Source organism: Saimiri boliviensis, chromosome 2, assembly GCF_048565385.1.
Source record: "Saimiri boliviensis isolate mSaiBol1 chromosome 2, mSaiBol1.pri, whole genome shotgun sequence".
In the NCBI taxonomy this organism is placed as follows: domain Eukaryota; kingdom Metazoa; phylum Chordata; class Mammalia; order Primates; family Cebidae; genus Saimiri; species Saimiri boliviensis.
In genome coordinates, this window is record NC_133450.1 from 77107618 (window position 1) to 77130832 (window position 23215).

General features: G+C 37.4%; 3 protein-coding genes and 1 pseudogene across 8 annotated transcripts in view; 2 read left to right on the forward strand and 2 right to left on the reverse strand.

Annotated features, from left to right (window-relative positions):
- Positions 1–4859, forward strand: part of FAM227B (family with sequence similarity 227 member B) — a 349113-nt gene extending 344254 nt beyond the window's left edge. The window contains exon 13 of the mRNA XM_074393630.1: positions 2412–4859. Within this exon, the coding sequence (XP_074249731.1) occupies positions 2412–2606 (195 nt within the window). The 3' untranslated portion in view covers positions 2607–4859. The remainder of the gene's footprint in view (positions 1–2411) is intronic.
- The window catches only part of GALK2 (galactokinase 2), a 114857-nt gene extending 105208 nt beyond the window's left edge, over positions 1–9649 (reverse strand). Inside the window, exons 1-3 of one of the 5 annotated variants that reach the window (XM_074393626.1) lie at positions 9453–9648; positions 5789–6357; positions 5120–5241 (exon numbers count right to left, since the gene is read on the reverse strand). In XM_074393626.1, the coding sequence (XP_074249727.1) occupies positions 5120–5241; positions 5789–5812 (146 nt within the window). In that variant the 5' untranslated portion in view covers positions 5813–6357; positions 9453–9648. Of the gene's footprint in view, positions 1–5119; positions 5242–5788; positions 6358–9405 lie in introns of all 5 variants that reach the window. The other 4 variants (XM_074393628.1, XM_074393629.1, XM_003928873.4 and 1 more) reach the window with 4 other exon arrangements.
- A 4737-nt stretch (positions 9650–14386) lies between these two features.
- On the reverse strand, positions 14387–15655 carry LOC101031786 (NADH dehydrogenase [ubiquinone] 1 alpha subcomplex assembly factor 4 pseudogene; annotated as a pseudogene).
- COPS2 (COP9 signalosome subunit 2) overlaps positions 15590–23215 on the forward strand; it is a 31956-nt gene continuing 24330 nt past the window's right edge. For both annotated transcript variants that reach the window (XM_003928870.4, XM_003928869.4), the window contains exon 1: positions 15590–15806. In XM_003928870.4, coding sequence (XP_003928919.1) covers positions 15753–15806 — 54 coding nt within the window. In that variant the 5' untranslated portion in view covers positions 15590–15752. The remainder of the gene's footprint in view (positions 15807–23215) is intronic.

Genomic DNA, 23215 nt, shown 5'->3' on the forward strand with positions numbered 1-23215 from the left:
GGTAAAGAGAGTGATAAGTGTAACTCCCACCTTTCTGGCTTAGATAATTCTTCTAGCCTTAATAGGAGTTAATGTTTCTGCCTGTGAAAATCATATACAGATGAAATTCAGGTTCTCCTGAACTTGAACCCTTATTAATTTGTTTTTATAAGGACTGCAAATACAAATAACATGAAGTGCTAACAGTAGAGTTAGAATGCGTCTCTCAAAATGTGTCTTAATTAAATGATTTTGAGTTATAAAACATTGTCATTTCCCTAGTCTTCCTTGGGAAGGCTTATAACTGCTTCATCACCAAGAGGCTTACTATACAACATTCCTACCTTTGAAATTCAAATGCATGGAGGCTATAAAAGAAAACAAGGGAGGATTTTCTCCAAGAACAGAAAGAACTGAAGTGTACAGTGTTTTTCTAAACTTCATCCCTAATCATCTAATAATGAATGGTATGGCTGTAGTTGGGGGAAGCAGCTTTATTTTACCTCTAGGTGAGCTACCAACAAGACCTTGGGTTTTAATACAATCACTGAAAGTATGCCCCCAAAAAAGAATACAATGAGCATTTCAATATGAAAATAAGAGCTCCTACAACAATCATATTATTAAAGGGGGAATTGGCCAAAGTATTACCGCACAAATTGCTGCTTCTAGTGCTCTGAATGCTCTTTTGAATTAAAATCTTAAAAAAGAAAAAGAAAGAAAGAAAAGAAAAGAAAAGCAGTATTAATAACAGAACTTGAGAAACAAAATTATGACTGTCATGAATGAAATGGACTTTACTAAAAGGGCTGATGCCAGACCGCGTGGCTTACTGCAGAAATGAATGAATTAAAATTTTAGGAGCTATGACATGTATTTTCAGTCTTCCATTGTGATCTTGGGTGAGTCCCCCATCCTGTCTGTGCTTGTGTTCTCCAGAAAATATTATTTTTTAATACTAATTTAAGAACAATTGGTTATGACATGAATTTTATGTTAATTTGTATGAGTTGCTCTATGCCTCACTTTCCTCATCTACAAACTGAAACCAATACTAGAACTTACTGCAAAAGTTTGTTTTTAGGATTTTATAAGTATACAATAATTATTAGTTATTACTATTATTGCTGTTATATTTGAGAATTTAATATATGTTAGAGATGGAATTTCAAAGTATGGTAATTACCATTGGGAAAGGAAGATAAATTGGAATCTCTGTTTTGTTCCTTTCATCACAATAAATTTCTCCAAGATCAAAAAATAAACAAAAATAAAACTAAAATTGTATTAGAGCTCTTAGAAAACAAGGTTATGATGGTGAAAATAAAAATAGTAGATGGGTTGAATAGACGGATGAAAAGAATTTAAGAGCAAATTAATGAGCAAGAAGCTGAAAGAAAGTGGAAATTAAGGCCAAAACTATAGCTGTGTTGAAAATAATAATGAAGGGCCTGCATACCAAAACCCATAAGATAAAACCATAATGGCACTAGAAAATTTTCTAGCCTTCTATTCATATATGAAAATAAATAATGGGGGAGAAAGGCTCTTTGCTTTCTGTCTGGCAGCAGCCATCAGGTAAGCCAAGATAGCTTCATATAAGTACATCCAGGAGCTGTGGAGGAAGAAGCAGTCTGATGTCATGCACTTTCTTCTGAGAGTCCCTGCTAGCAAGTACTGCCAGCTCTCTGCTCTATCACAGAGCTCCATACCTCACCCAGCCCAATAAAGTGTGCTGACTGGGCTACAAGGCCAAGCAAGGTTACATGAGATATAGGATTCATGTACACTGTGGTAGCTGAAAATGCCCACTTCCTAATGGTGCAGCTTATGGCAAGCCTGTCTGTCCATCGTAGTCGTAACCAGATAAGTATGCTCGAAGTCCATTGCAGAGGAGAAAGCTGGATGCCACTGTGGGATTCTAAGAGTCTTGAATTCATATGTGTGTTTGTGTGTGTGTGTGTGTGTGTGTGTTTGCACGCACACACATACATGTACATACATTTTTATTTATACATATATACATACATTTTAAGACTTCTTTTATTTATATGTATATGCATTTTTTTTTTTGAGACGGTCTTGCTCTGCTGCCCAGAATGGACTGCAGTGGTACAATCTCCACTCACTGCAACCTCCGCCTCCTGGTTCAAGCAATTCTCATGCCTCAGCCTCCCGAGCAGCTGGAATTATAGGCATGCACCACCATGCCTGGCTAATTTTTGTATGTTTAGTAGACATGGGGTTTCACCATATTGGCCAGGCTGATCTTGAACTCCTGTCCTCAAGTGATCTGCCCACCTTGGCCTCCCAAAGGGCTGGAATTACAGGTGTGAGTCACCATGTCCAGATAAGAGTCCTGAGTTTTTAGTTTGGTGAAGATTCAACATACAAAATTTTTGAGATTATCCTCATTCATCCATTTCATACAGGTGTCAGAAAAAAATCCTGACTCCCATTGGATCACAAAAGCAGTCCATAAGCAAAGGGAGATGCATGGGCTGACGTCTGCAGGCCAAAAGATCTGTGGCCTTGGAAAGGGTCATAAGTTATACCACACTCCTGGTGATTCTCACCGTGCAGCTTGGAAAAGGTACAAGACACTCCAGCTCCATCATTACCACTAATGTAAGTAATGTTTCTAAATTGATACCTAAAAAACAATTTAGTATACTCATGTCTGCTTACAAGTGTTCTTTGTCTGTAGATTGTTTCATGAATTCTTTGTCAAATTATGAAACTTAAAGTGCAATCTTTGAAGACTGTAAGTTTCTAATAAGAAACATTTTTGTCTTTGCTTTATCTGATTAAGGAGTTACATGGCAGTGTTTAAAACATACTGTGTGGTATAATAGGTACTTTAAAAAAAAGAAAATGAATAATGAAAATAAATAAGTATGCATATAACACAAGAACCTAGCAAAAAGTAATTAAAGAAATTAGAAGAAACAAAAGATAAATGAACTAGGGAAAAATAGCATATTGGATCAAAAAATTACAAGGTGGTTCTTTAACTAAAAAAATACAGAAAACAACTTTGAGTGTCATTAAACAAAATCAATACTAGAAATAATAAGCAGACATACATTTTAAGAAGATTTAAAAATTTTTAAATCCAGAAAGGTGTTTTTTCTAGGAAAATACAAATTTCTAAAATTAACAGAAGAGGTTAAAAATAAAGAAATAGAAAAGTTGTAAGAAATGAAGCCCAAAAAGTGTTATGAAGTTAGTTGGACCTCAAAGGAAAAAAAAAATGGTCATTTCTGTTTATAAATGGTTCTAAATAACAGACGCTATGGAAAGTTTCCCATCTCATTTTAGGAGTCTAGTCTAAACCAGATGCTTAAACTTGACAAGAATGGCCCTCAAAAGCAAACTATGAGCTAATCTCACTTGTGAAAATAGATAGAAAACCTCTAAATAAAATGTTGGTAAATTGAATGCAGTAATTACCTAAAATAACCCATGTGTTCAAGCAGAGTTAATTCCAGGAATATGAAGATAATCAACACCAGAAATCTGATGATTAAATGCATTATGCTAACAGAATAAAAAGACGAAAATTCTATGACTTCATGATCCTCTAAAAAAGTGCAAATTAGAAACAAATATATATATATATATATATATATATATATATATGTATGTATTTCTAGAGCCATTCCTCAAATTTTTTTAAAATAAAATATAAAAGTTTTTTAAATATCTGTCATGCGTTGATCTAAAGACAAAAAAGGTAAGGTAAACTTAACACAGAATTTATTTGGGCCATGTTTGAAGATTGCAAACTTGGGAGCATAGATTCAGGTTAACCTGAATGTACCCTCTGATTAGCAGTAGTTACCAGTGGTTTTTCATGGGAAAAATAGGGAAGTTCCTAAGTCGTTTACCAAGAATTTACATTAAAATAGCATAACCTATTGATTGGCAGTACGTTGTTCTTTTTATCACAGATTACAGGAATATGAAGGTAAAAGGGGAAGCAACTAGTCAGGAACAAAATGCCTTTAAATGATTGCTCTCTGGCATGGGTGCAAAGAGGGAGAGGGATGTGACTGAAGTGCCATATTCACATCTCTCTGGGCTTGATAAAATTTTGCATATCTCACATAGCTCAGATGACTCTGAACTATTTTTCTTTTCTTACATACTAGAAAAGGGCAGGTCCTTAATTTAATAAAGGATGTTTACCAGAAACAGCAAACATCCTATTTGACCACAAAACATTTGTGATCTGAGAAACTAGAGTAACGCCCCTTTATCAAGTAAGGGGGATCGTAAAGTTAAGGTAACAAAAGTTACAGCTTGAGGCATGACAACTTCCTAAATTCTCATGGCTACAGGTAAAACCATACTCTTGCTAAGCCCCCTAGCAATAGGAGCTATTGGGCACTTCCTAACTCTGACTTACAATCCATTCCTCAAAATTTGAGGAATGGCTATAGAAATACAATTCTGATTGGACAGAGGACCAACCTTACATTCTTTTCTGATAAACAACTGCAGACCTTCAGTTTCAGCCAACCTAGAGAGGCTGTGCACTAATTGTCTTTGTGCCCCATAGCTTACGTTTTGATGCAAAGAGCCAAATTCCACCTTATTTTCATGATAAAACCTGACACAACGTGAACATGGGATATATGTTACATATATGCTTACCCCTGCACATGTGCTTGGCTCCTCTCATAAATATGTATAGCTTTTCCCTAAAACCTGCTGAATATGTATGACTCTATTGTATAATACAAACTCTGTGGGACATAAAACCCAAACTTCTCCTTCCCTACTCAAAGGTAGAGCACCTTCAGTCCACACTGGAGACTCTCTCTTCCTGGTCTGCAAACTGATACTGCCAATAAAGCTGTCCTTTCTACTATCTAGCCATCCTGGTGGTCATTTGTATTGACACATTAAAATAACGATGAAGACAAAGATGTTATCATTATTATTCAACAACTACACTGCTTAAATTATAAAATGTCAGCCGGGCACAGTGGCTCACACCTGTAATCCTAACACTTTGAAAGTCCAAGGCAAGTGGATCACAAGGTCAAGAATTTGAGACCAGTCTGGCCAACATAGTGAAACCCCATCTCTATTAAGAAAATACAAAAAATTAGCTGGGTATGGTGGTGTGCACCTGTAATCGCAGCTACTTGGGAGGCTGAGGCAGGAGAATCGTCGGAACCCGGGAAGCAGAGGTTGCAGTGAGCCAAGATCATACCGTTGCTCTCCAGCCTCAGCAACAGTGCAAGACACCGTCTTAAAAAAGAAAAAAAATTATAAAATATCTACACAACAAAAGATATCATGAAGTTAAACTAGAAATTACATTTATAATATATAGAATAAATGGTTTCTATTAAAAATACATATACATACACAAATACAAACATATAAAAAGAGTTTCCAAAAATAACAAGAAATAGGCTGGGTGCTGTGGCTCACACCTGTAATCCCAGCACTTTGGGAGGTGGAGGCAGGCAGATCATGAGGTCACGAGTTCGAGACCAGCCTGGCCAACATAGTGAAACCTGGTATCTACTAAAAATACAAAAATTAGCTGGGCATGGTGGTGCACACCTGTAATCCCAGCTACTTGGGAGGCTGAGACAGAAGAATCACTTGAACCCAGGTGTCAGAGGTTGCAGTGAGCACAGATGGTGCCACTACACTCCAGCCTGGGCAAAAGAGTAAGACTCCATCTTAAGAAATAAATAAATAAATAAAACTAGAATTAGACAATCCAATAACATCTTTTTTGCAGGGTCATTTGGCAGAAGCTATCAAAATTTTAAACGTTTATTACCTTTAATTCTGCTTCCACTTTCATGAATAAGCTTTAAAAAATTCACAGAAATGCTCAGAGAATATATACATACATATGTATGTATGTATGTATATAGAGAGAAGGATGTTTGTTGCAGCATCATTTACAAGAGAGAAAAATTTGAAATCTAAGTGTACTAAATGTTGAATGATTAAATAAATAATGGTATTCATATTAGAAAATACTCTCAGCCCTTAAAAACGTAGTGGGGCATAGTGGCTAAGCCTGTAATCCCAGGGAGGCCAAGGCAGGTGGATCCCTTGAGGTCAGGAGTTTGAGACGAGCCTGGCCAACATGGTGAAACCCCATCTCTACTAAAAATACAAAAATTAGCCAGGCATGGTGGCACATGCCTGTGATCCCAACTACTTGGAAGGCTGAGACAAGAGAATCTCTTGAATCCAGGAGGCAGAGGCTGCAGTGAGCCAAGATCGTGCCACTGCACTCCAGCCCCTGGGTGACAGAGTGAGACTCAATTTCAAAAAAAAAAAAAATTAAATAAATAAAAATAGTGAAATATGTCTGGATGAACTGATATGCCAGGGTATCTGAAAAAGATTAAGTGAAAAAAAAGTAAGTAAAAAACAACAAATATAATTATTGGACTTATGTGACTATATCATTTTTATAAATACAGTAACAATGATATAAGGATACAATGATATTATGAGGATACAAACCAAATGGATAACTTCTAAGAAGGAAAGTAGAAATTGGCAGCCCAGGGTAGAAATAAGAGACAATAGTGAGGAAAGAAACTGCAGGATTTTCAGGCTTTACTGATTATACTTCTCAGTAATCCAAATTTTTAACATTAAGAATGTATTCAGTGCCACCGTCCTAGCTTAACTAGTAGAACAGAGGCTCAAGAATGTGTTCATACAGCAGCATAATTCATAAGAGCCAAAAGGTAGAAGCAATCCAAATGTCCATCAATTATTGAATATAGAAACAAAATGTAAATCCATTAACTAGAATATTATTTGACCATAAAAAGGAATGACGTATTGATACATGTTAAATGATACACTGATACACGAACCTTCAGAACATTATGCCACATGGAAGAAACAAGTCACCAAAAAAAAAAAAAAAAAAACCCATATTTTATGTGATTCCATTTATTTGAAATATCCAAAGTGACTAATCTATAAATACAGAAAACAGATGAGTAGTTGTTTAAGGCTAGGGGAAAGGCAATGGAGTTCTGGGGTGTGCTAATTTAAGGAATGGCTGGATTCTTTCTGAGAAGAAAACGTTCAAAATTTGATTACGGTGATGGTTGCACAGCTCTATGAATATACTAAAAGCCATTTAATTGCAAACTTTAAATGAGTTAGTTATATGATATATGAATGTCAATAAAACTGCTATAAAAATAATAATAATCCAACAATTTAAAAACTTAATCCCTTGGCCGGGCGCGATGGCTCAAGCCTGTAATCCCAGCACTTTGGGAGGCCAAGGCGGGTAGATCACGAGGGCAAGAGATCGAGACCATACTGGTCAACATGGTGAAACCCCGTCTCCACTAAAAATACAAAATAAAAATAAAAATAAAAAATCCCAAAGAGAAAGTAAGATAAGAGAACAAGTGCTAAGAATGCAAACGAAACTAGAACAGTGAAATTTAGAGTCTTACAGTACAGGTACCATGCAAGAGTGGGATACAGAAATAAAATATTAGAACTTTGATTTCCATTTGATTTTTACATAAAAATAATAAACTATGTTTTACTAAAACATATAATATGGTTAACTAGTTTTTTTAATCAAAGGATCGTGTGTCCTATAAGGTTGAAGAGGCATCCTGAAAAAGACAAAAACAAAAAACAAAAACAGAGTTCCACAGGCAGGCTGACCATGTGGTCTTTGTTTTTTTCCTTCTCAGCATATTGCAATATTTGACTGGTTAGGTGAATTTACAGATTATACTATTTAGATTTAACAAAATACATCCCTTTTAAAATGAGTTAAGTGGCTGCAAGATTCCTGCAAATAAAACATTGCTTGAAGCTAATAATTACATTTTGCACACAAATGAAAAACAAGAAAATGGAAGACCTTATCTAACTGTTATGATCTCTTTGTGGATAACATAGAATAAATATTAACAATAAATATTTGTCACATGAATGAACAATATAAAAATCATAAAAAGCAAGAAGGAACACTAAGGAAATTCAGTAAACAATTCTTCACTTTTAGTACATGTACCTATACTTGTTACCACCATCCTCCCCCAAACAGGGTAAATATAGATAGAAATGTTGATCTTTATTATTAAAATCATGTAAAATGGAAACATATCAGGAATCTACACATGGATATGTTTTATGTAAAAGACTAAACTACAGGCCAGGCTTAGTGACTCACACCTGTAATCTCAGCACTTTGGGAGGCCAAGACAGGCGGATCGCCTGAGGTCAGGAGTTCGAGACCAGCCCAGCCAACATGTCGAAACCCATTTCTACTAAAAATACAAAACATAGCTGGGTGTGGTGGTGCCCACCTGTAATCCCAGCTACTCAAGAGGCTGAAGCAAGAGAATGGGTTGAAACTAGGAGCGGAGATCATACCACTGCACTGCAGCCTGGCAACAGAGCAAGACTCTGTCTAAAAAAAAAAAAAAAAAAAAATGAAACTACAAGGGATCCGGTTATTTTCATGTAATAAATTTCTCATGAATCTTATTGGAAGCATGCCTTTAACAGTGTGTCTTAATTCATTCAAACATATAAAGGCAACAGTGCTGTGCAAGATACTCTTAAGTACATTAAAACATTCAAAGACATTGAGAAGTAGTCCAAAGCTGTGCTGTACTCTATAATAAGGAATTATGCCTCTTTCTGGCAACTAAAGACACACTGCTGGTTTAAGGATGACAGAATATCTTCAAGTGGTAGTAAAGTATAATATCAGCTGACACATGGTGATAATAAACCACGAGGTAAGAAGAGCTTAAGGACTTGATGTCAGAGAAAAAAGTTAACAGAAAAACAGCTAAAAACAGCAAAGGCAGAGAGAAGCCAACCTCAGGAAAGCCCTTGGCTAATGTAGCAGGTGAGAGATTTCATTTTATGAGATTTCAGCCCTATTAGTCACAAAGAAGTATTTCTACAAAGTACTTGTACTTGAAAAGATCACTACACTACTAAACTATTAGTTACGCTGTAGCTAGGGACTGCCCCCAAATTAATTCCTGAGTGACAGTTGAGATTCTCGTGCTTTTTTAAAAAAGGGGATGCAGAAACCAAGAGAGTTTTTGTGGGTTTTTTCAATGAATATTTAGAAAGAAGACTTTTAAAAAGCAGAATCAACTGGCATGTGAGGGGTTCAGAGTTGATTTGGGCATTTCTCCTTAAGGCCAGTAGAAAGAGCACTAATTACAGCAAGAAAAGGAAAAGGAAAATCTGCATGGATTAAGCAAAAAACATACAACCCTTGGTAGCAGTCAAGGTGGAATGTGTTTGCGGCGTAATTTTTTTCCAAGCCCAGCTACGTGTCCTTACAGAATCCCAAGGGTTCTACCTACTTTCCGGGACCAAAAGCAGTGCCCCAAGGGAGCAGCTAAATGCTGTGGACCCGATCTATACCTAGCTAACGCAGGATATCCCAAAGCCCGACGTCGCCTCTCCCCGACCTGGGATGTTCTGCCACCTGGACCCGACGCGTAGCTGGGCTCTCTGTAGCCATATTTCGCTAGATGCTTCTTTCTTCTGTAGTTTGAAGTGGCTAAGCAAAGCTCCCAGAGCAATCAGGAGACTTCGCTGACAGGAGCAGTTTTCTTCCGGGAGATAACCAACTCCCGCCCTGCGGAAATCCTGCAGCTTCGCTGAGGTGGCTGCTTCCAGTCGGCCCCGCCTCTGGCTCCTCCTCCCTGGACTCAGCCAGGGAGGGACTAGGCACACGCAGGAGCACCCAGCGCAGAGCACGTGCAAAGCTGACTAGTGAGATTTTCTTTTTGCGCCTTGTGGACGTCTGGGAACAGTGTCATAACCTGGCGCCTTGCAAACACCTTAGTTTCCGATCCGTCTCGGGCAGCGTTGTTGGGTTTTTTGTTGTTTTTTTTTTAAGTTACGGTTTTGGTGTTTATAGTCCAGCAGCTACTCCCCAAACAACACTAAAATGTTTAGCTATTGCTTCTTTTATGTATTATTTCCAAATCAAGCAACATAAAGTTGATGTATCACTTGATTTAAATAGATTTGCATTTATTTACAGGTTAGAGGCATTGGTGGGCCTTCCCAGAACACAGAAGTGAAAAGACAGAAACATGTGCCTTTCAATGTGCAACACCCCTTAGCATCTAGTTAAACCTCTTCATTTTTCACTTACCGCGAGAAATCCTAGATGCCCTATCTTAAAAAGTACATTATCCCCACTGCATCACTTACTTTTCCTTCTTTCATAGTTCTATTAGCTTATGTATTTATTGTCTGACTCACCACCTCCACCATCAATACCACTAGAAAGCAACTAAGGGCAAGCAGATTGGCTTTTAATGAATAGGTAAGATAAAGTGAATGAATGATGAAAGGTGAAGTGATGTGCCTAAGATCACAGCGATCATCGGGAGCAAAACTGAAATTAAAATTCAGATCTGTTAATAACACTCTCAATCTATTGCACTTTGCAGCTCTGAAATGTTGAGATTAAACCCAAGTGAAGACAGCTAGCAATACACCTATTCATTCCAAAGTTTCCTGATTGAGGAAGTTTGGGCCAACATGCTCCACATACTAGGGGTAGTAGCATAATTTAGAGAGATTCGGCAAGTTGTATACATGAGTAAGTTGCTGCTCCAGAATTTCTATATGTATATGCATACTTTGTCTCTGTGTTTCCTTCCCCCTTTTGTATACAGGGTTTACAGTCACCCGCCACCACACCCAGCTCTATTTTTGTATTTTTAGTAGTGACGGTTTCACCATGTTGGCCAGACTGGTCTCAAACTCCTGACCTCAGGTGACCCACCCATCTCAGCCTCCCAAAGTGCTGGGATAACAGGCGTGAGCCACTGCACCTGGCCAAATATTTAAATATTTTCACTATTAGATATGTCTAATAAGAACTAATGGAATATCTTCTTGAAATTAAAAAGGAAATACTATTTTTCTACCCCATAAGGATTGTTGGAAAGGTTTAAAGAGACAATAATATATGCAAAGTGCTTACTTAGCAAGATGCCTAGTATAAGGAATATAGTATAAGAAAGTAATGTTAGTTTTGTATACCTTCTGTATACAGGAGGAAGGGGGAAGGAAACATGGAGACAAAGTCTGAATGGACAATAAAGCTTAGCCAAAGAGTAGCAGCTCCTTGGCACCCCTTTGGGTTATTACTGTAAATGATACATCAAAGAAACAAGTTACTCTGGTCTCTGGGCTGCTTTTTCACTATTATTTCATTCCCTCTTTATGATGTTCAAATGAATCAATTATATCTTCTTGTTTCTGAGGCCCAATAAATCCTAGTTTGATGTTCATTTTGGTTTAATTTTGAGCAAGAGGAGTCATCACTGTCACTTGTAGTTTTTTAATAGGGAGATAACCTAAATTTAACAAAATGTAAAATGTTTAGGAACATCAGTAAATACAGAAAAGAGCGGAATCTTTTTTTTTTAGATGGGAGTTTTGCTCTTTGTTGCCCAGGCTGGAGTGCAGTAGCATGATCTTGGCTAACTGCAACCTCTGTCTCCCAGGTTCAAGCAATTCTCCTGTTTCAGCCTCCCAGGTAGCTGGGATTATAGGCACCTACCACCACACCTGGCTAATTTTTGTATTTTTAGTACAGATGAGGTTTCACCATGTTGGCCAGGCTGGTCTCAAACTCCTGACCTCAGGTGATCCTCCTGCCTCAGCTTCCCAAAATGCTGGGATTACAGGCCTGAGCCACTGTGCCCAGCCTCTAATATATTGTTTTGCATTCGTTCAAAAATAACCAATTCTAAAGTTTTGAAATTTTTTTAGTAGTCCAAAATGAACTAATTTTATACAGTTCTCAACCACCTTAATAGCTGAGATTACACGTGCCCACCACCATGCCCTGCTAATTTTTTTTTTTTTTTTTTAAGTAAAGATGGGGTTTTACCATGTTAGCAAGGCTGGTGTCGAACCCCTGACCTCAGGTAATCCACCCGCCTTGGCCTCCCACAGTGCTGGGATTACAGGCATGAGCCACTGCACCCAGATGGAATTATTTTTTAAAGAATAAAATGTCAAAGATAATCTCTGCAGAATTGCTTTAAAATGTGTTATTGCTGCAATACTCTGAATGTGTAACAATAATGGCATGAATCATGGTACATTGGTACATTCAACAAGAAATTACTACACAGCTACTAAAATAATTAGGAATATATTTTAAGACTGGGCAATACGGTTCACACCTGTAATATCAATGCTTTGGAAGGTTGAGGTGGAAGGATTGCTTGAGGTCACGAGTTCAAGACCAGCCTGGGCAACATGGTAAGACCCAATCTCTACAAAAAAAAAAAAATTAAATTTGTCAGGAATAGTGGCATGTACCTGTAGTCCCAGCCACTGAGGAGGCTGAGGTGGGAAGATCACTTAAGCCCCGGAGTTTGAGGCTGCAGTAAGCTATGATGGTACCACTGCACTCCAGCCTGGGCAACATAGCAAGATCCTGTCTCTAAATATAAACAAACTAACAAACATTGACCTACCCTGCTACATAGATGCAAAAAGAATCCAAATCTATACCTATGCTTAACTGCATAACATTTGTGGATTCACGTGGACAGAACTGGAAGTTTACATGAAAAATGCTACCTGTTTGAAAAGCGGTTTTCCTCCTTTATTTCATTGTTTTCTTTATTTCGAATTCTGCCAATGATTTTGTGTAACAGTAATGTGTGTGTGTTTTTTAACGGTATGGGAAGAAGTTCTTTATTTTATCATGTGACCCCACGTAACAGCTGCCCAACCACACAATGTAGACATGAATAAAGATGGCTCAGAAATAGAGTGTACTAGTATTAGTGACTCAACTGGTGACCATTAGGATAAAGGGAATAAAGTTTTGACTGATTTACAGAGTTTTTAAATGCATTTTATATTGAGTAGTTATTTCATGTTTTCTTAAAACAACTATTGTATTGAACTAAAAATAAACTAAGTAGTTTGTTCACATAACAAATCTACATTCAAAAGCATGCTTACAAATTTTCCACTTAGTTCATTCTTCTGTTCTCAGCATTACTACAAATGCCTCATTCTGCCATCATGATGAATTCTTCAGCATCTTCTATATCATTTTCAGGGGCATCTCTGGGAAGTAGTGATGCCTATCTTCCCTCAGAAACACACTGCTATCCCCAATATGCCCACAATTCACACATTTTCCCTTCTCTGAGGTGTGCCACTTTTTGGCACAATAGAAAAAACACACTACTAGGATTTGAAAAACTAAATTCCGGGCCTGGTTAGATCATAAGCTATAGAAACCTTAGGTCATATATTCTCCCCAGGTGCTTGTTTCTCCACTGCAAAAAATAATTCATATTTGCTTGGTCCTTTGTAGTCCTTTACTATTTCACTTATCTTCATGATAACCCTTAAATTTAAGTAAGGTAGCATTAAGCTCTTTTTATAAAAGAAATTCCATCTCAAAGAAGATATAGTCTCCCAAACATCCCACAGGTAGTAACATATTAGGCAGAGCTAAACTCACACACCTCACTCAAGATCCTAGTACTGGTACATGCTGTGCTAAGTTTGCTAAAATTGATGAAACGGCTATTTCTCAGGTCCCTTCTAATGATCCTGTTCTCTGCTTCTGCTTGCTATTTTTTCTCTCTTCTCTCAACTAGTGTTAACATCCGAAACAATATATAATCACCAAATTTCATTTACCATGTTTTTTTTTGATTCAATTATTCTTTAAATTTTTCTATTTCCATGCTAAATCCATATAAATGTTACTTTTTTGAAAGTTTCTACTTCTGCCTGCCTCTGTGAAGGCCATGGGACTTACCTATCTGTTTGTCAAAGCAGAAATTCCCAACATTTTGTAAACACAATCACATTTTATAACTGTAAAGACAATTAATTATTCCATACTTAAAACCAATTCAAAATAAATCCTCAATATTTCTTATTCCCTGGAGTAGTAATTTTAATTAGATTCTATTGATTCATTATTTTCTACTGTGTGCCTTTCTCTGAGAAATAGTGTGAGTCTACCTTGCTATCCAGTCTCTTTTGCTGACAAGAAAATGTCAGTCTTAAGAGTCAGGAAAGCTTCTACTTTCACTATCACATATGAATGAACTAAACACTTAACTTGGAAAGTAAAACTTAAATGAGGGATTCGAGACATTTCCCAAGGCATCATATGACCAATTTAAAAGTTGGTATGATGCGCCTAAAATAACAAATTAACTTTAACTTATAATAAAGTTACAGATGTGCTGATTAGTCGTGCTGACATGTACATATGAGATATACCTAAACCAAATTAAAAGAAAACAAAATACATTCTATGGCAATCTTGAAAAGTCAGGGAGCTCAATAAATTTTAAGAGTATGCTCTCACAATGAGAGCATTAAACACTTGGTAATTAACATAATTTAATATGCAAAAAATGAGAAAACATACAGGATGAGGGATGAGGAGCACACATAGGAAATTTTTGTGATTTTCTTCATTTTGATTGTATTGTTTTCTTGTCTTCAGGAGGGAAGATTTTGACTTCAACTAAATATTTCAAAAGGGAATTCACATCTTTCTGTTCTCAATGGTATTCTTGAGCTATTTTCTCAGCAGCCCATGTTCCTGGATAAAGTTTATGATTATTGAGAAGTGTCAATGCTTCTACCATGGAAATTTTGCCTTTGGGGATGCTCTCAATATTTATCATATCAAAGTGATGGCCTCTCAGCAAATTTGAATTCCTTTGGCTCTTGACATGTTTCAGCAGCTTTTACCTGCGCGGAAGACACAGGATCTTTGAAATCAACATACACATCTCTTAGAAATGAAGAAATGATAGCAGCTTGTCATCTTTACGAGCAGTCTCTCCCTTAATTTCTGGATAGAGACTAATCTGCTCTCGCAGGAGGCTGTTGGTAGAGGGATGCCTTCAGGAGGACAGGGCTTCATCTTGCTGATTTCCCGTTTTTCTTGGTTCTCTAGGTCGAAATTCCTGATCCTGCGAGTCACCGCAGCCCCCATCTGCCCATAACATGATACCCTCAGGTTCCCAGTAATGTATTTTTTAAAAGCCAGTCTTTGTTACCTTAATTTGGTCCCAAGGGCTGTAAAGGTCAGTTTATAATTCGTTGAACAACTAAGATTTAAGGCGACTCAACTAATACCTGTATAACTAATTTGGGATATCCACATAATCGTTTTGTCTCCTACAAATATAACAAGCATTAAGTGTAAACTGTGTTGCTGAAAAGTACTCCCAAGTATTTTAGGATAATCCACCGTAATGTGTGAGCTAAATGCACACGTACGATGACAGCAGAAATAATACCTGTCATATAGGACGGGCATGTCAGCCTTTTCTCCGCGAAAGGCTTCTGGTCCTAAGCTGTCCCTTACTTTCATCGGAGTGAAATGCTTCCAGAGTCCCAGGCAAGGGAGGACACTGCCCCCTTACTCAAGAGGCTGGAAATTGCTCGATGTGAGCGCAGTTTCTGAGCCCCTTCCGCTGAGACCTGCAGCCCCTGACAATTCCCCAGTTGCTAGGTTTAGTTGCTAAGGCACCAATCGCTTCGCAGGAAAAGGTGGGTGGTGCAGTCCCTTTTGGAGTCGTACCGAATCCTCTAGACGTCGAGGTAATTGGTTCCGGCAGGAAACAGCTCCTCTAAGAGGGACGGGAAGGCGAAAAGAAGCTGAGAGTGACGTCTCTGAGCCGCGGAGGATTGTGGGAGGAGGTTGTCTCCAATTTCTCCTCCCCCTCCCGGCCAAGATGTCTGACATGGAGGATGATTTCATGTGCGATGATGAGGAGGACTACGACCTGGTGAGGCACAGCGAACGAACTTTGGGGGTGGAGATGTGTCTAGTTTTCGAGGCCCCGGCCGAGGCGGCCGCGGCGTCTCCCCGTAAAGCATGTGCCGCTTCCAGCCTCTCTCAGTGCGGTGACAGGACTGGTTTACCTCCTCTCCGTTCCCGCACTGGGCCTCGGCCTTGCTTCTCCAGCATGGGGGAAGGGAAGGCAAAGAAGGCAGCGAAGGGGGTCCCGGGCTTTGCGCTCCAAGTCTGAGCGTCTTCTGCGTTTTCACGGATTCCCCTGTCCCCAGGCGTTCGGTTCTCTGTCTCCTGCGTCCCCACCGCGCGAGCCGCCTCGGTGACCATGCTGCGGTGTAGGCCCTGGCTTTGCTCCTTCGGGCCCAGCATTCTGGGCCCCCACCTCTTCACACTCGAACTGAGCGGGTGCGAAATGCTAGAAGTCTGAAAACTGGGCGGGGGTGGGGGGTGCCGCCTGCTCCTAGGCCTGACCGCGAAACGCAACTTGAGTCTCCTGGAGACATAGCTTTGATAGCCTTGTCCAGGGTCAGTTTTGGTATGAGGTAAGTGTGTAGTGGTGAGTTCAAAGCAAGGATAACTGAAAAAAGGGTAGTTGAATTACTTGCTCAGTTCTTTATAAAGAAAAGGTGGGGAGGAGGTTTTGCTTGTGTTTTGGGGGGACGGTTTTTAAGAGAATTGAACCCATGGCTTTTCTCTTAGAAATTTCCTAGTGTACAGAGTTTAAAACAGCAACAGCATAGAAATAAACGAATTACTCTGGCTGAGTGGAGATTTTCAAAGATTCAAGGCTTCATTTAGTAATGGATTTACAAGTTCGAATAACGTTTGCTATTAAAAAAAAATCGTGTGGAAACTCAGAAAATTGTCTTGACCCAGAGTTAACGTCAACTTGCTTTTTATCTTTATTTTAGAAGTGTTTCATATAGTTATTTTATGTCATTTTAAGTGCCAAAGGTTGTCAAAATACTAATATATTTTTTAAATTAGTCTATAACTTCGTATATGTTTTTAATTCTTTTCATTTTAAAAGAAGGCACACTTGCAAGCGGGAGACAAATTCTCGCTATTATTTAAAAGTCATAGTAGAGATTTTTACAGTTTTTAAAGGTAAATGTAGTTTTACTAGTAGTTACTATTTGTGCCTTAAATTTTACTTTGTGCAAGCCAAGCCAGTTATAGGCAGTGACTTCAGTTCATTAAGACTATGTATTTATCCATTTTTACTTAAATTGTTTGTTCTTATTACAGGTGTTTTGTTATCAAAATCTTTCTTTTAAATTTGCTTGTAATTTTTTAATTGATTCATAGTATTTTGTATATATTTCTGGGGTTTTGTTACTTGCATAAGATATGTAATGATCAGTCGGTGTTTAGAATATCCATCACTTTGTGTTTTTATCATTTCTGTGTCTTGGGAATGTTTAAAGTCACCTCTTCTAGATATTTTGAAACATAAAATACATTTTTAACCATAGTCATCCTACTCTGCTATCAAACATTAGAAGTTACTCCTTCTACCCAACTATTGGTTTGCACACATTAACCAACTTCTCTCACTTCTGCACTCCTATTTCCCCCCACATTTTTCCTATCATCTATTTTCTACCACCATGAAATCAACAGCAAAAGAAATCTTTTGCTGTTACATCTGAGTGAGAGAGAACATGTGATATTTATCCTTCTGTGCTTGACTTATTTCACTTAACCTAAATCTCCAGATCCATCCATGTTGCTGCAAATTGACAGAATTTTATAATTTTTTATAGCCAAATAGTATTCCATAATGTATATATATATCACATTTTCTTCATTTATCCATTGATGGTTGATTCTCTGTCTTTGCTGTTATGAATAATGCTGCAATAAACATAGACTGCAGGTATCCCTTTGATATACTGATTTTCTTTCCTTTGGGTAAACCCAGTAGTGGAATTGCAGGATCTTTTGGTAGTGGTTCTAGTTTCTGAGAACCCTCCATACTGTTTTCCAGAATGACTATGCTAATGTACATCCCCATCAACAGTGTAGGAGAGTTCTGTTTTCTCCACTTTCTTGCCAGCATCCTTTTATTTTTTTGTCTTTTTGATTAATAACCATTCTAATTGTGGTTTCGATTTGCATAGAGATAGGATTTTGCTGTGTTACCCAGACTGGGCCCAAACTCCTCGGCCCAATCAGTCATCCCGCCTCAACCTCCTAAGAAGCTGAGACTACTGGCACGTGCCACCGTGCCCAGCTGTATGTCATCTCCTGAGAAATTGTATTTGTATTATTAGTTTGTGTTTGGAAATATTTCTACCTATCTCTTTCCTAAGCAGTTGTCTGTTGGATACATAACTTATTAGCACTGTGATTCAGTTGAAGGTCATCTTTGAGAATGTAGTGTAGTAATGACAGTGAGAATCTTCATTCCATGAAGTACCTGATTAACTTTGCAAGATTTTTTATTAGGCATATAATGTTTTAACTTGGCCATGTTTTCCCAGCCTTTTAGGGGCTACACTACATGAGCAATATAATAAAGTTAAATGTATAATTGCTTTAACCTTTTTTTTTTTTTTGGGAGACAAGCATCTCACTCTGTTGCCCCGGCAGAGTGCAGTGGCACAATCTCCCCTCACTGCAACCTCTGCCTCCCAAGTTCAAGTGATTGCCCTGCCTCAGCCTCCTGACTAGCTGAGATTACAGGTGCCTGCCACTACACCTGGCTAATTTTTTTTTTTTTTTAAATGAGACAAGGTTTCATCATATTGACCAGGCTGGTCTCGAACTCCTGACCTTGTGATCCACCTGCCTTGGCCTCCCAAAGTGCTGGGACTACAGGCATGAGCCACTGCACCCGGCATTTTTTTGTATTTTTATTAAAGGCAGGATTTCACCATGTTGGTGATGCTGTGACCATGTTTTCACAGTGAACTTCAAACTCCTGACCTCAAGTGATCTGCCCACCTCGGCCTCCCAAACTGCTGGGATTACAGGTGTTAGTCACCGCACCTGGCCTTATTTTAACTTATTTATTTCTTAAAGTAAGATTTTGTACTACTGCATAATGAAATGAAATGTTGGAATTTAATGTTGGGCTTTTAGTTTTTCTTTCCCTAGTATTAAATTGCTCTTCCTCCCCTCATCTGTCTTTCATCAGTTGTCTATCCGGTGTCTAATTGAAAAATTAGTTATACTCCATTTACTAATAATTAAAACTTTTGGTGGTACAAAATATATTTAGTAATTTGTTTTTCATTTCCTTAAATCATATATTATTAAAAAAAAAAAAAGATTAAGAGGCAGGTTCCCATTTCATGCTTACATTTTGCCAAAAGAGGTTTTCTTTTTTTTTTTTTTTAATAGTTATTTTGTCTGGTATTCCTCCTCCCACTTTCTTAGTAATTTGAAAGTCTGCAGGTGTTGTTTGTTGGAAAATTGGTCATCACCTCCTTTTAGTTAAAGTATTAACTAAGAGCTATGAGTTTTTCTAACTACAATGATACTCAGCCTATCTTTACTGGTTGTCCATCGATATGTTTTAACACCCTAAATCACTTTTTGTTTCTGCCCAATCTGGTGGAAATAGGTAGTTAGGATACCACCTGAAAAATTAAGTCTGTTTCTAAAACTGTACTGTTTTTACCCAGGAAAGTAAAATAATGATCTCTGCCCAAGAAGGATATAAAATAAAAGAAAACAAACTTAGGTATTTTAAAAAATGAAGAAGAAGAAATGAATGTAAAAGAAATTCAGCATACATGTATGGTCATGTATGTTCTAAGATCTGTTTGATTTTTATTAGAGGTAGAGGCATTTCTAAACATAATCTGTGGTAGGAGATGGTGCTAGTATATGACATTTAATGCATTGCTAATTTTACAGGTTTATAGGTTATTTGCTGCTCCAGTAATATTAAATAATAACCATAGTGCCATTCATTAAGTTGGTAAGGCCATTGATAAGCTAACGGTCTTAATTCCACAGTTCAATTGTTCTAGCATGAAACTTCAAATAATTTTTTTAGAAAGGATTTCAGGCAAATTGACTTTATACCAAAAATTATTCTTTAGTAAGTTCTGTTATAGGTAGGGTATTAAATATTTGAATATAATTATTTAAATGTATTACAAAGAAAACATTGTCTAAAAATTATAATAATTCCATTCGGTTAAATATATTACCAGCTGTGAGCCTCATTATATTCCCCTAGTCAAGCTCATAGTTGGAATTATTGAATAAATGTTTACTAGTATTGTTTTTCTTAATATTTAGCAGGTTTTTTTTTTAACTTTTAGGTTCAAGGGTACATGTGCAGCTTAGTTATATAGGTAAGCTTATGTTACATGGGTTTATTATACAGATTATTTCATCACCCAGGTACAAAGCCTAGTACTCAATAGTTATTTTTTCTGCTCCTCTCCATTCTCCCACCCTTTACCGTCAAGTAGGCCCTAGTATCTCTTGCCGTCGTGTTAGTGAGTTCTTATCATTTAGCTCCCACTTATAAGTGAGAACATGCAGTGTTTGGTTTTCTGTTTCTCCATTAGTTTGCTAGGAATAAGGGCCTCCAGTTCCACCCATGTTCCTGTGATTTTTTTTATGGTATAGCAGTTTTAATGCCCTACATTTTTACTTGGTCTATTTTTCTGTGTGTAGTAGGGAGGAAAATGAGTCTTAGCTACAGGTTCTCTTACAGGCTCTCGAATTTGTCACACTTTTAATAAAATCAGGAGAAAGATGATGGTCAATTGCCAGTGCTGTGTACATAGTGAACATATATCTACTATAAATGCTAAGTTCAAAAAATATTAAAGACAGTATAATCCATATTACTCAAATTTTGTTAGGTGGGAAAAATATAGAAAAATATCTGGAAATAAATTATCAATGGTTTAAAATTTTTTTTTGGAGACATTCTCACTCTGTTGCCCAGGCTAGAGTGCAGTGATGAAATTTCAGCTCACCGCAACCTCCACCTCCCTGGTTCAAGCAATTCTCATGCCTGAGCCTCCCAAATGGTGGGATTACAAGCCCAAACCACTACACCACGCTAATTTTTGTATTTTTTGTAGAGACAGGGTTTCACCATGTTGGCCAAGTTGGTCTTGAACTCCTCGCTTCAGATGATCTGCCCTACTCAGCCTTCCAAAGTGCTGGGATTACAGGCATGAGCCACTGCCCCTGGCCAGTTTAAGGTTTTTTTTTTATTATTATTATATTTGTTTTTGTCTTGAAGACTTTTCACAGTGAACCTATATGCTTTTATTGATGGAGGTGGGCAGGTTGCAGGATGCAAATGATGAACAAATATGTTACTTTAAAGGCCAGTGACTGTGTCACTATATTTTTTAAATAGAAAATACATGCACATGGTTCAAAACCAGAAAATACAAAAATATGTACATCAAAGTTTTCTCCTCCATTTTGTTCCTTATCTGTCCAGTTCCCATTCTTCTTGGTAGACAACCAAATATACATTCTTATCCATCCTCTTTTTTTTAAACATCAATATAGCGTATTGTAAATTTTGTTCTTTGCTTTTTAATTTATCTGAGAAATTATTCCGTGTAAGTGTGCTGGAGCTTCCTTATTTTTTATGGCTGCATTGATTGTATGGTTGTACCATCCTCTATTTGAACAGTTCTCTATTGATAAGAATTTGACTTGTTTTCAATATTTTGAAAAAATAATGTGCAGCTTATTTTTAAAAAAAATTGGGCTGTAGCTAGTGTTTTTTCCTTTTTCAGATGTAGTTGAAAATTAAGCATCAGGTTTGATAAATAAGTTTGGCCATTCAGTTGGATGCTGTTGTTTCAGGGTAGAAACACACAACTCCAGCGAAGTTGAGGTTTTTAGTATTTCAGAAGCATTGCTGTAATCCATGTCAGTATCATTGGAATAATCTTACTGTACCTTAAAGCTACTACTTCAAAGAAAAATACTGATTTGGAATATAAGTTGGCAACTTTTCAAAAAGGCCTGTTATATTACCTCATAACTGTACCTTGTATAATGCACTTGGAGAGGTTCTAACAAGAATAGCTAAAACAATGGGACACAACTTTTACATGCTAAGGATAAAATAAAGTTATATAAATTTAAGTAATAATAAACTTAATGATTAATAATAAGCATAAGCACAATTAATAAAAAATAAAGACTTTTCACTGATAACTTAAATATGCAAACTATGGGTATCCAACAAAGTTAATTTGTACTTGTATGTTATATCCCAAAATGAACAACATATGGATCTCCGTAGGAATTAGAAACTTCCTACAAGGTTCAGCCCCCAAATTTGACACAAGAAAAACTAAAGCATAGAGATTGAGGGGCTTACCTAAATTTATAGGACAAATTTGTGAGAGAGTCAAAACTGGAGCCCAGGTTTTATAGTAACTCTTTTAGGATGCTGAAACACAAACATGACTTTTATGATAGCTCTCCTTGGGAAATTTAATTTGAACACTAAAAATTTAGGACAGTTTTGTTGTTTGTTTGTTTGTTTCTTTTTGATGGAGTTTCGCTCTCTTTGCCCAGGCTGGAGTGCAATGGCGTGATCTTGGCTCACCGCAACCTCTGCCTCCTGGGTTCAAGCAATTTTCCGACCTCAGCCTCTTGAGTAGCTGGGATTACAGGCATGCGCCACCATGCCTGACTAATTTTTTGTATTATAGAAGAGACGGGGTTTCACCATGTGCCCAGGCTGGTCTCAAACTCCCGACCTCAGGTGATCCACCTACCTCCGTCTCCCAAAGAACTGGGATTACAGATGTGAGCCCCCGCACCAGCCAGCCAACAGTTTTTTGTTTGTTTGTTTTTAATACTAATTTACTCCATAGATAACAAATCAGCACCCGTTAACTTGTGTGATTTTTTTTTTTTAATGGATAACTTTATCAGTAGCTAAACCGTAAATGGCTACCTAGGATTTGAATTGTGTCTGGTTTTTAAGAATAATGAAATACTGCCCTGTGTCTCTTATTGTGTCCAGCAAGTGATCGTTAGACCAGGCTCAGAAAGCATTGTTAATGGTGAGTCTTGTTTTTCTAAAGTATGTTTCTTAGGACTTCTATTGGCAATAGATACAAGAGTAAGTAAATGAGCTATGGAACTGATTCCATTCAGTAGCTACATTCTAGATATAGTCAAAATTGACCTTGGCTCCCCTATGTTGTGTTATTTTGGAATGTTTAACCATCTTTTGTTTTAATTAACCAAACACTTACTAAGTGTTTTGTAATATCCCAGGCTCTCAGAATATACAGATGAATAAGGAAATTCCTGCTTCTGAGAAATTCACAGTTTGGACTGTTTTAACATATGAAGCTCTATGTTAGATGCATGTCATATGGAAGCATGACTGAGAAGAAAAATTTAGTTTGCTAAGAAGAATGATGCTAAGATGAGTTGATA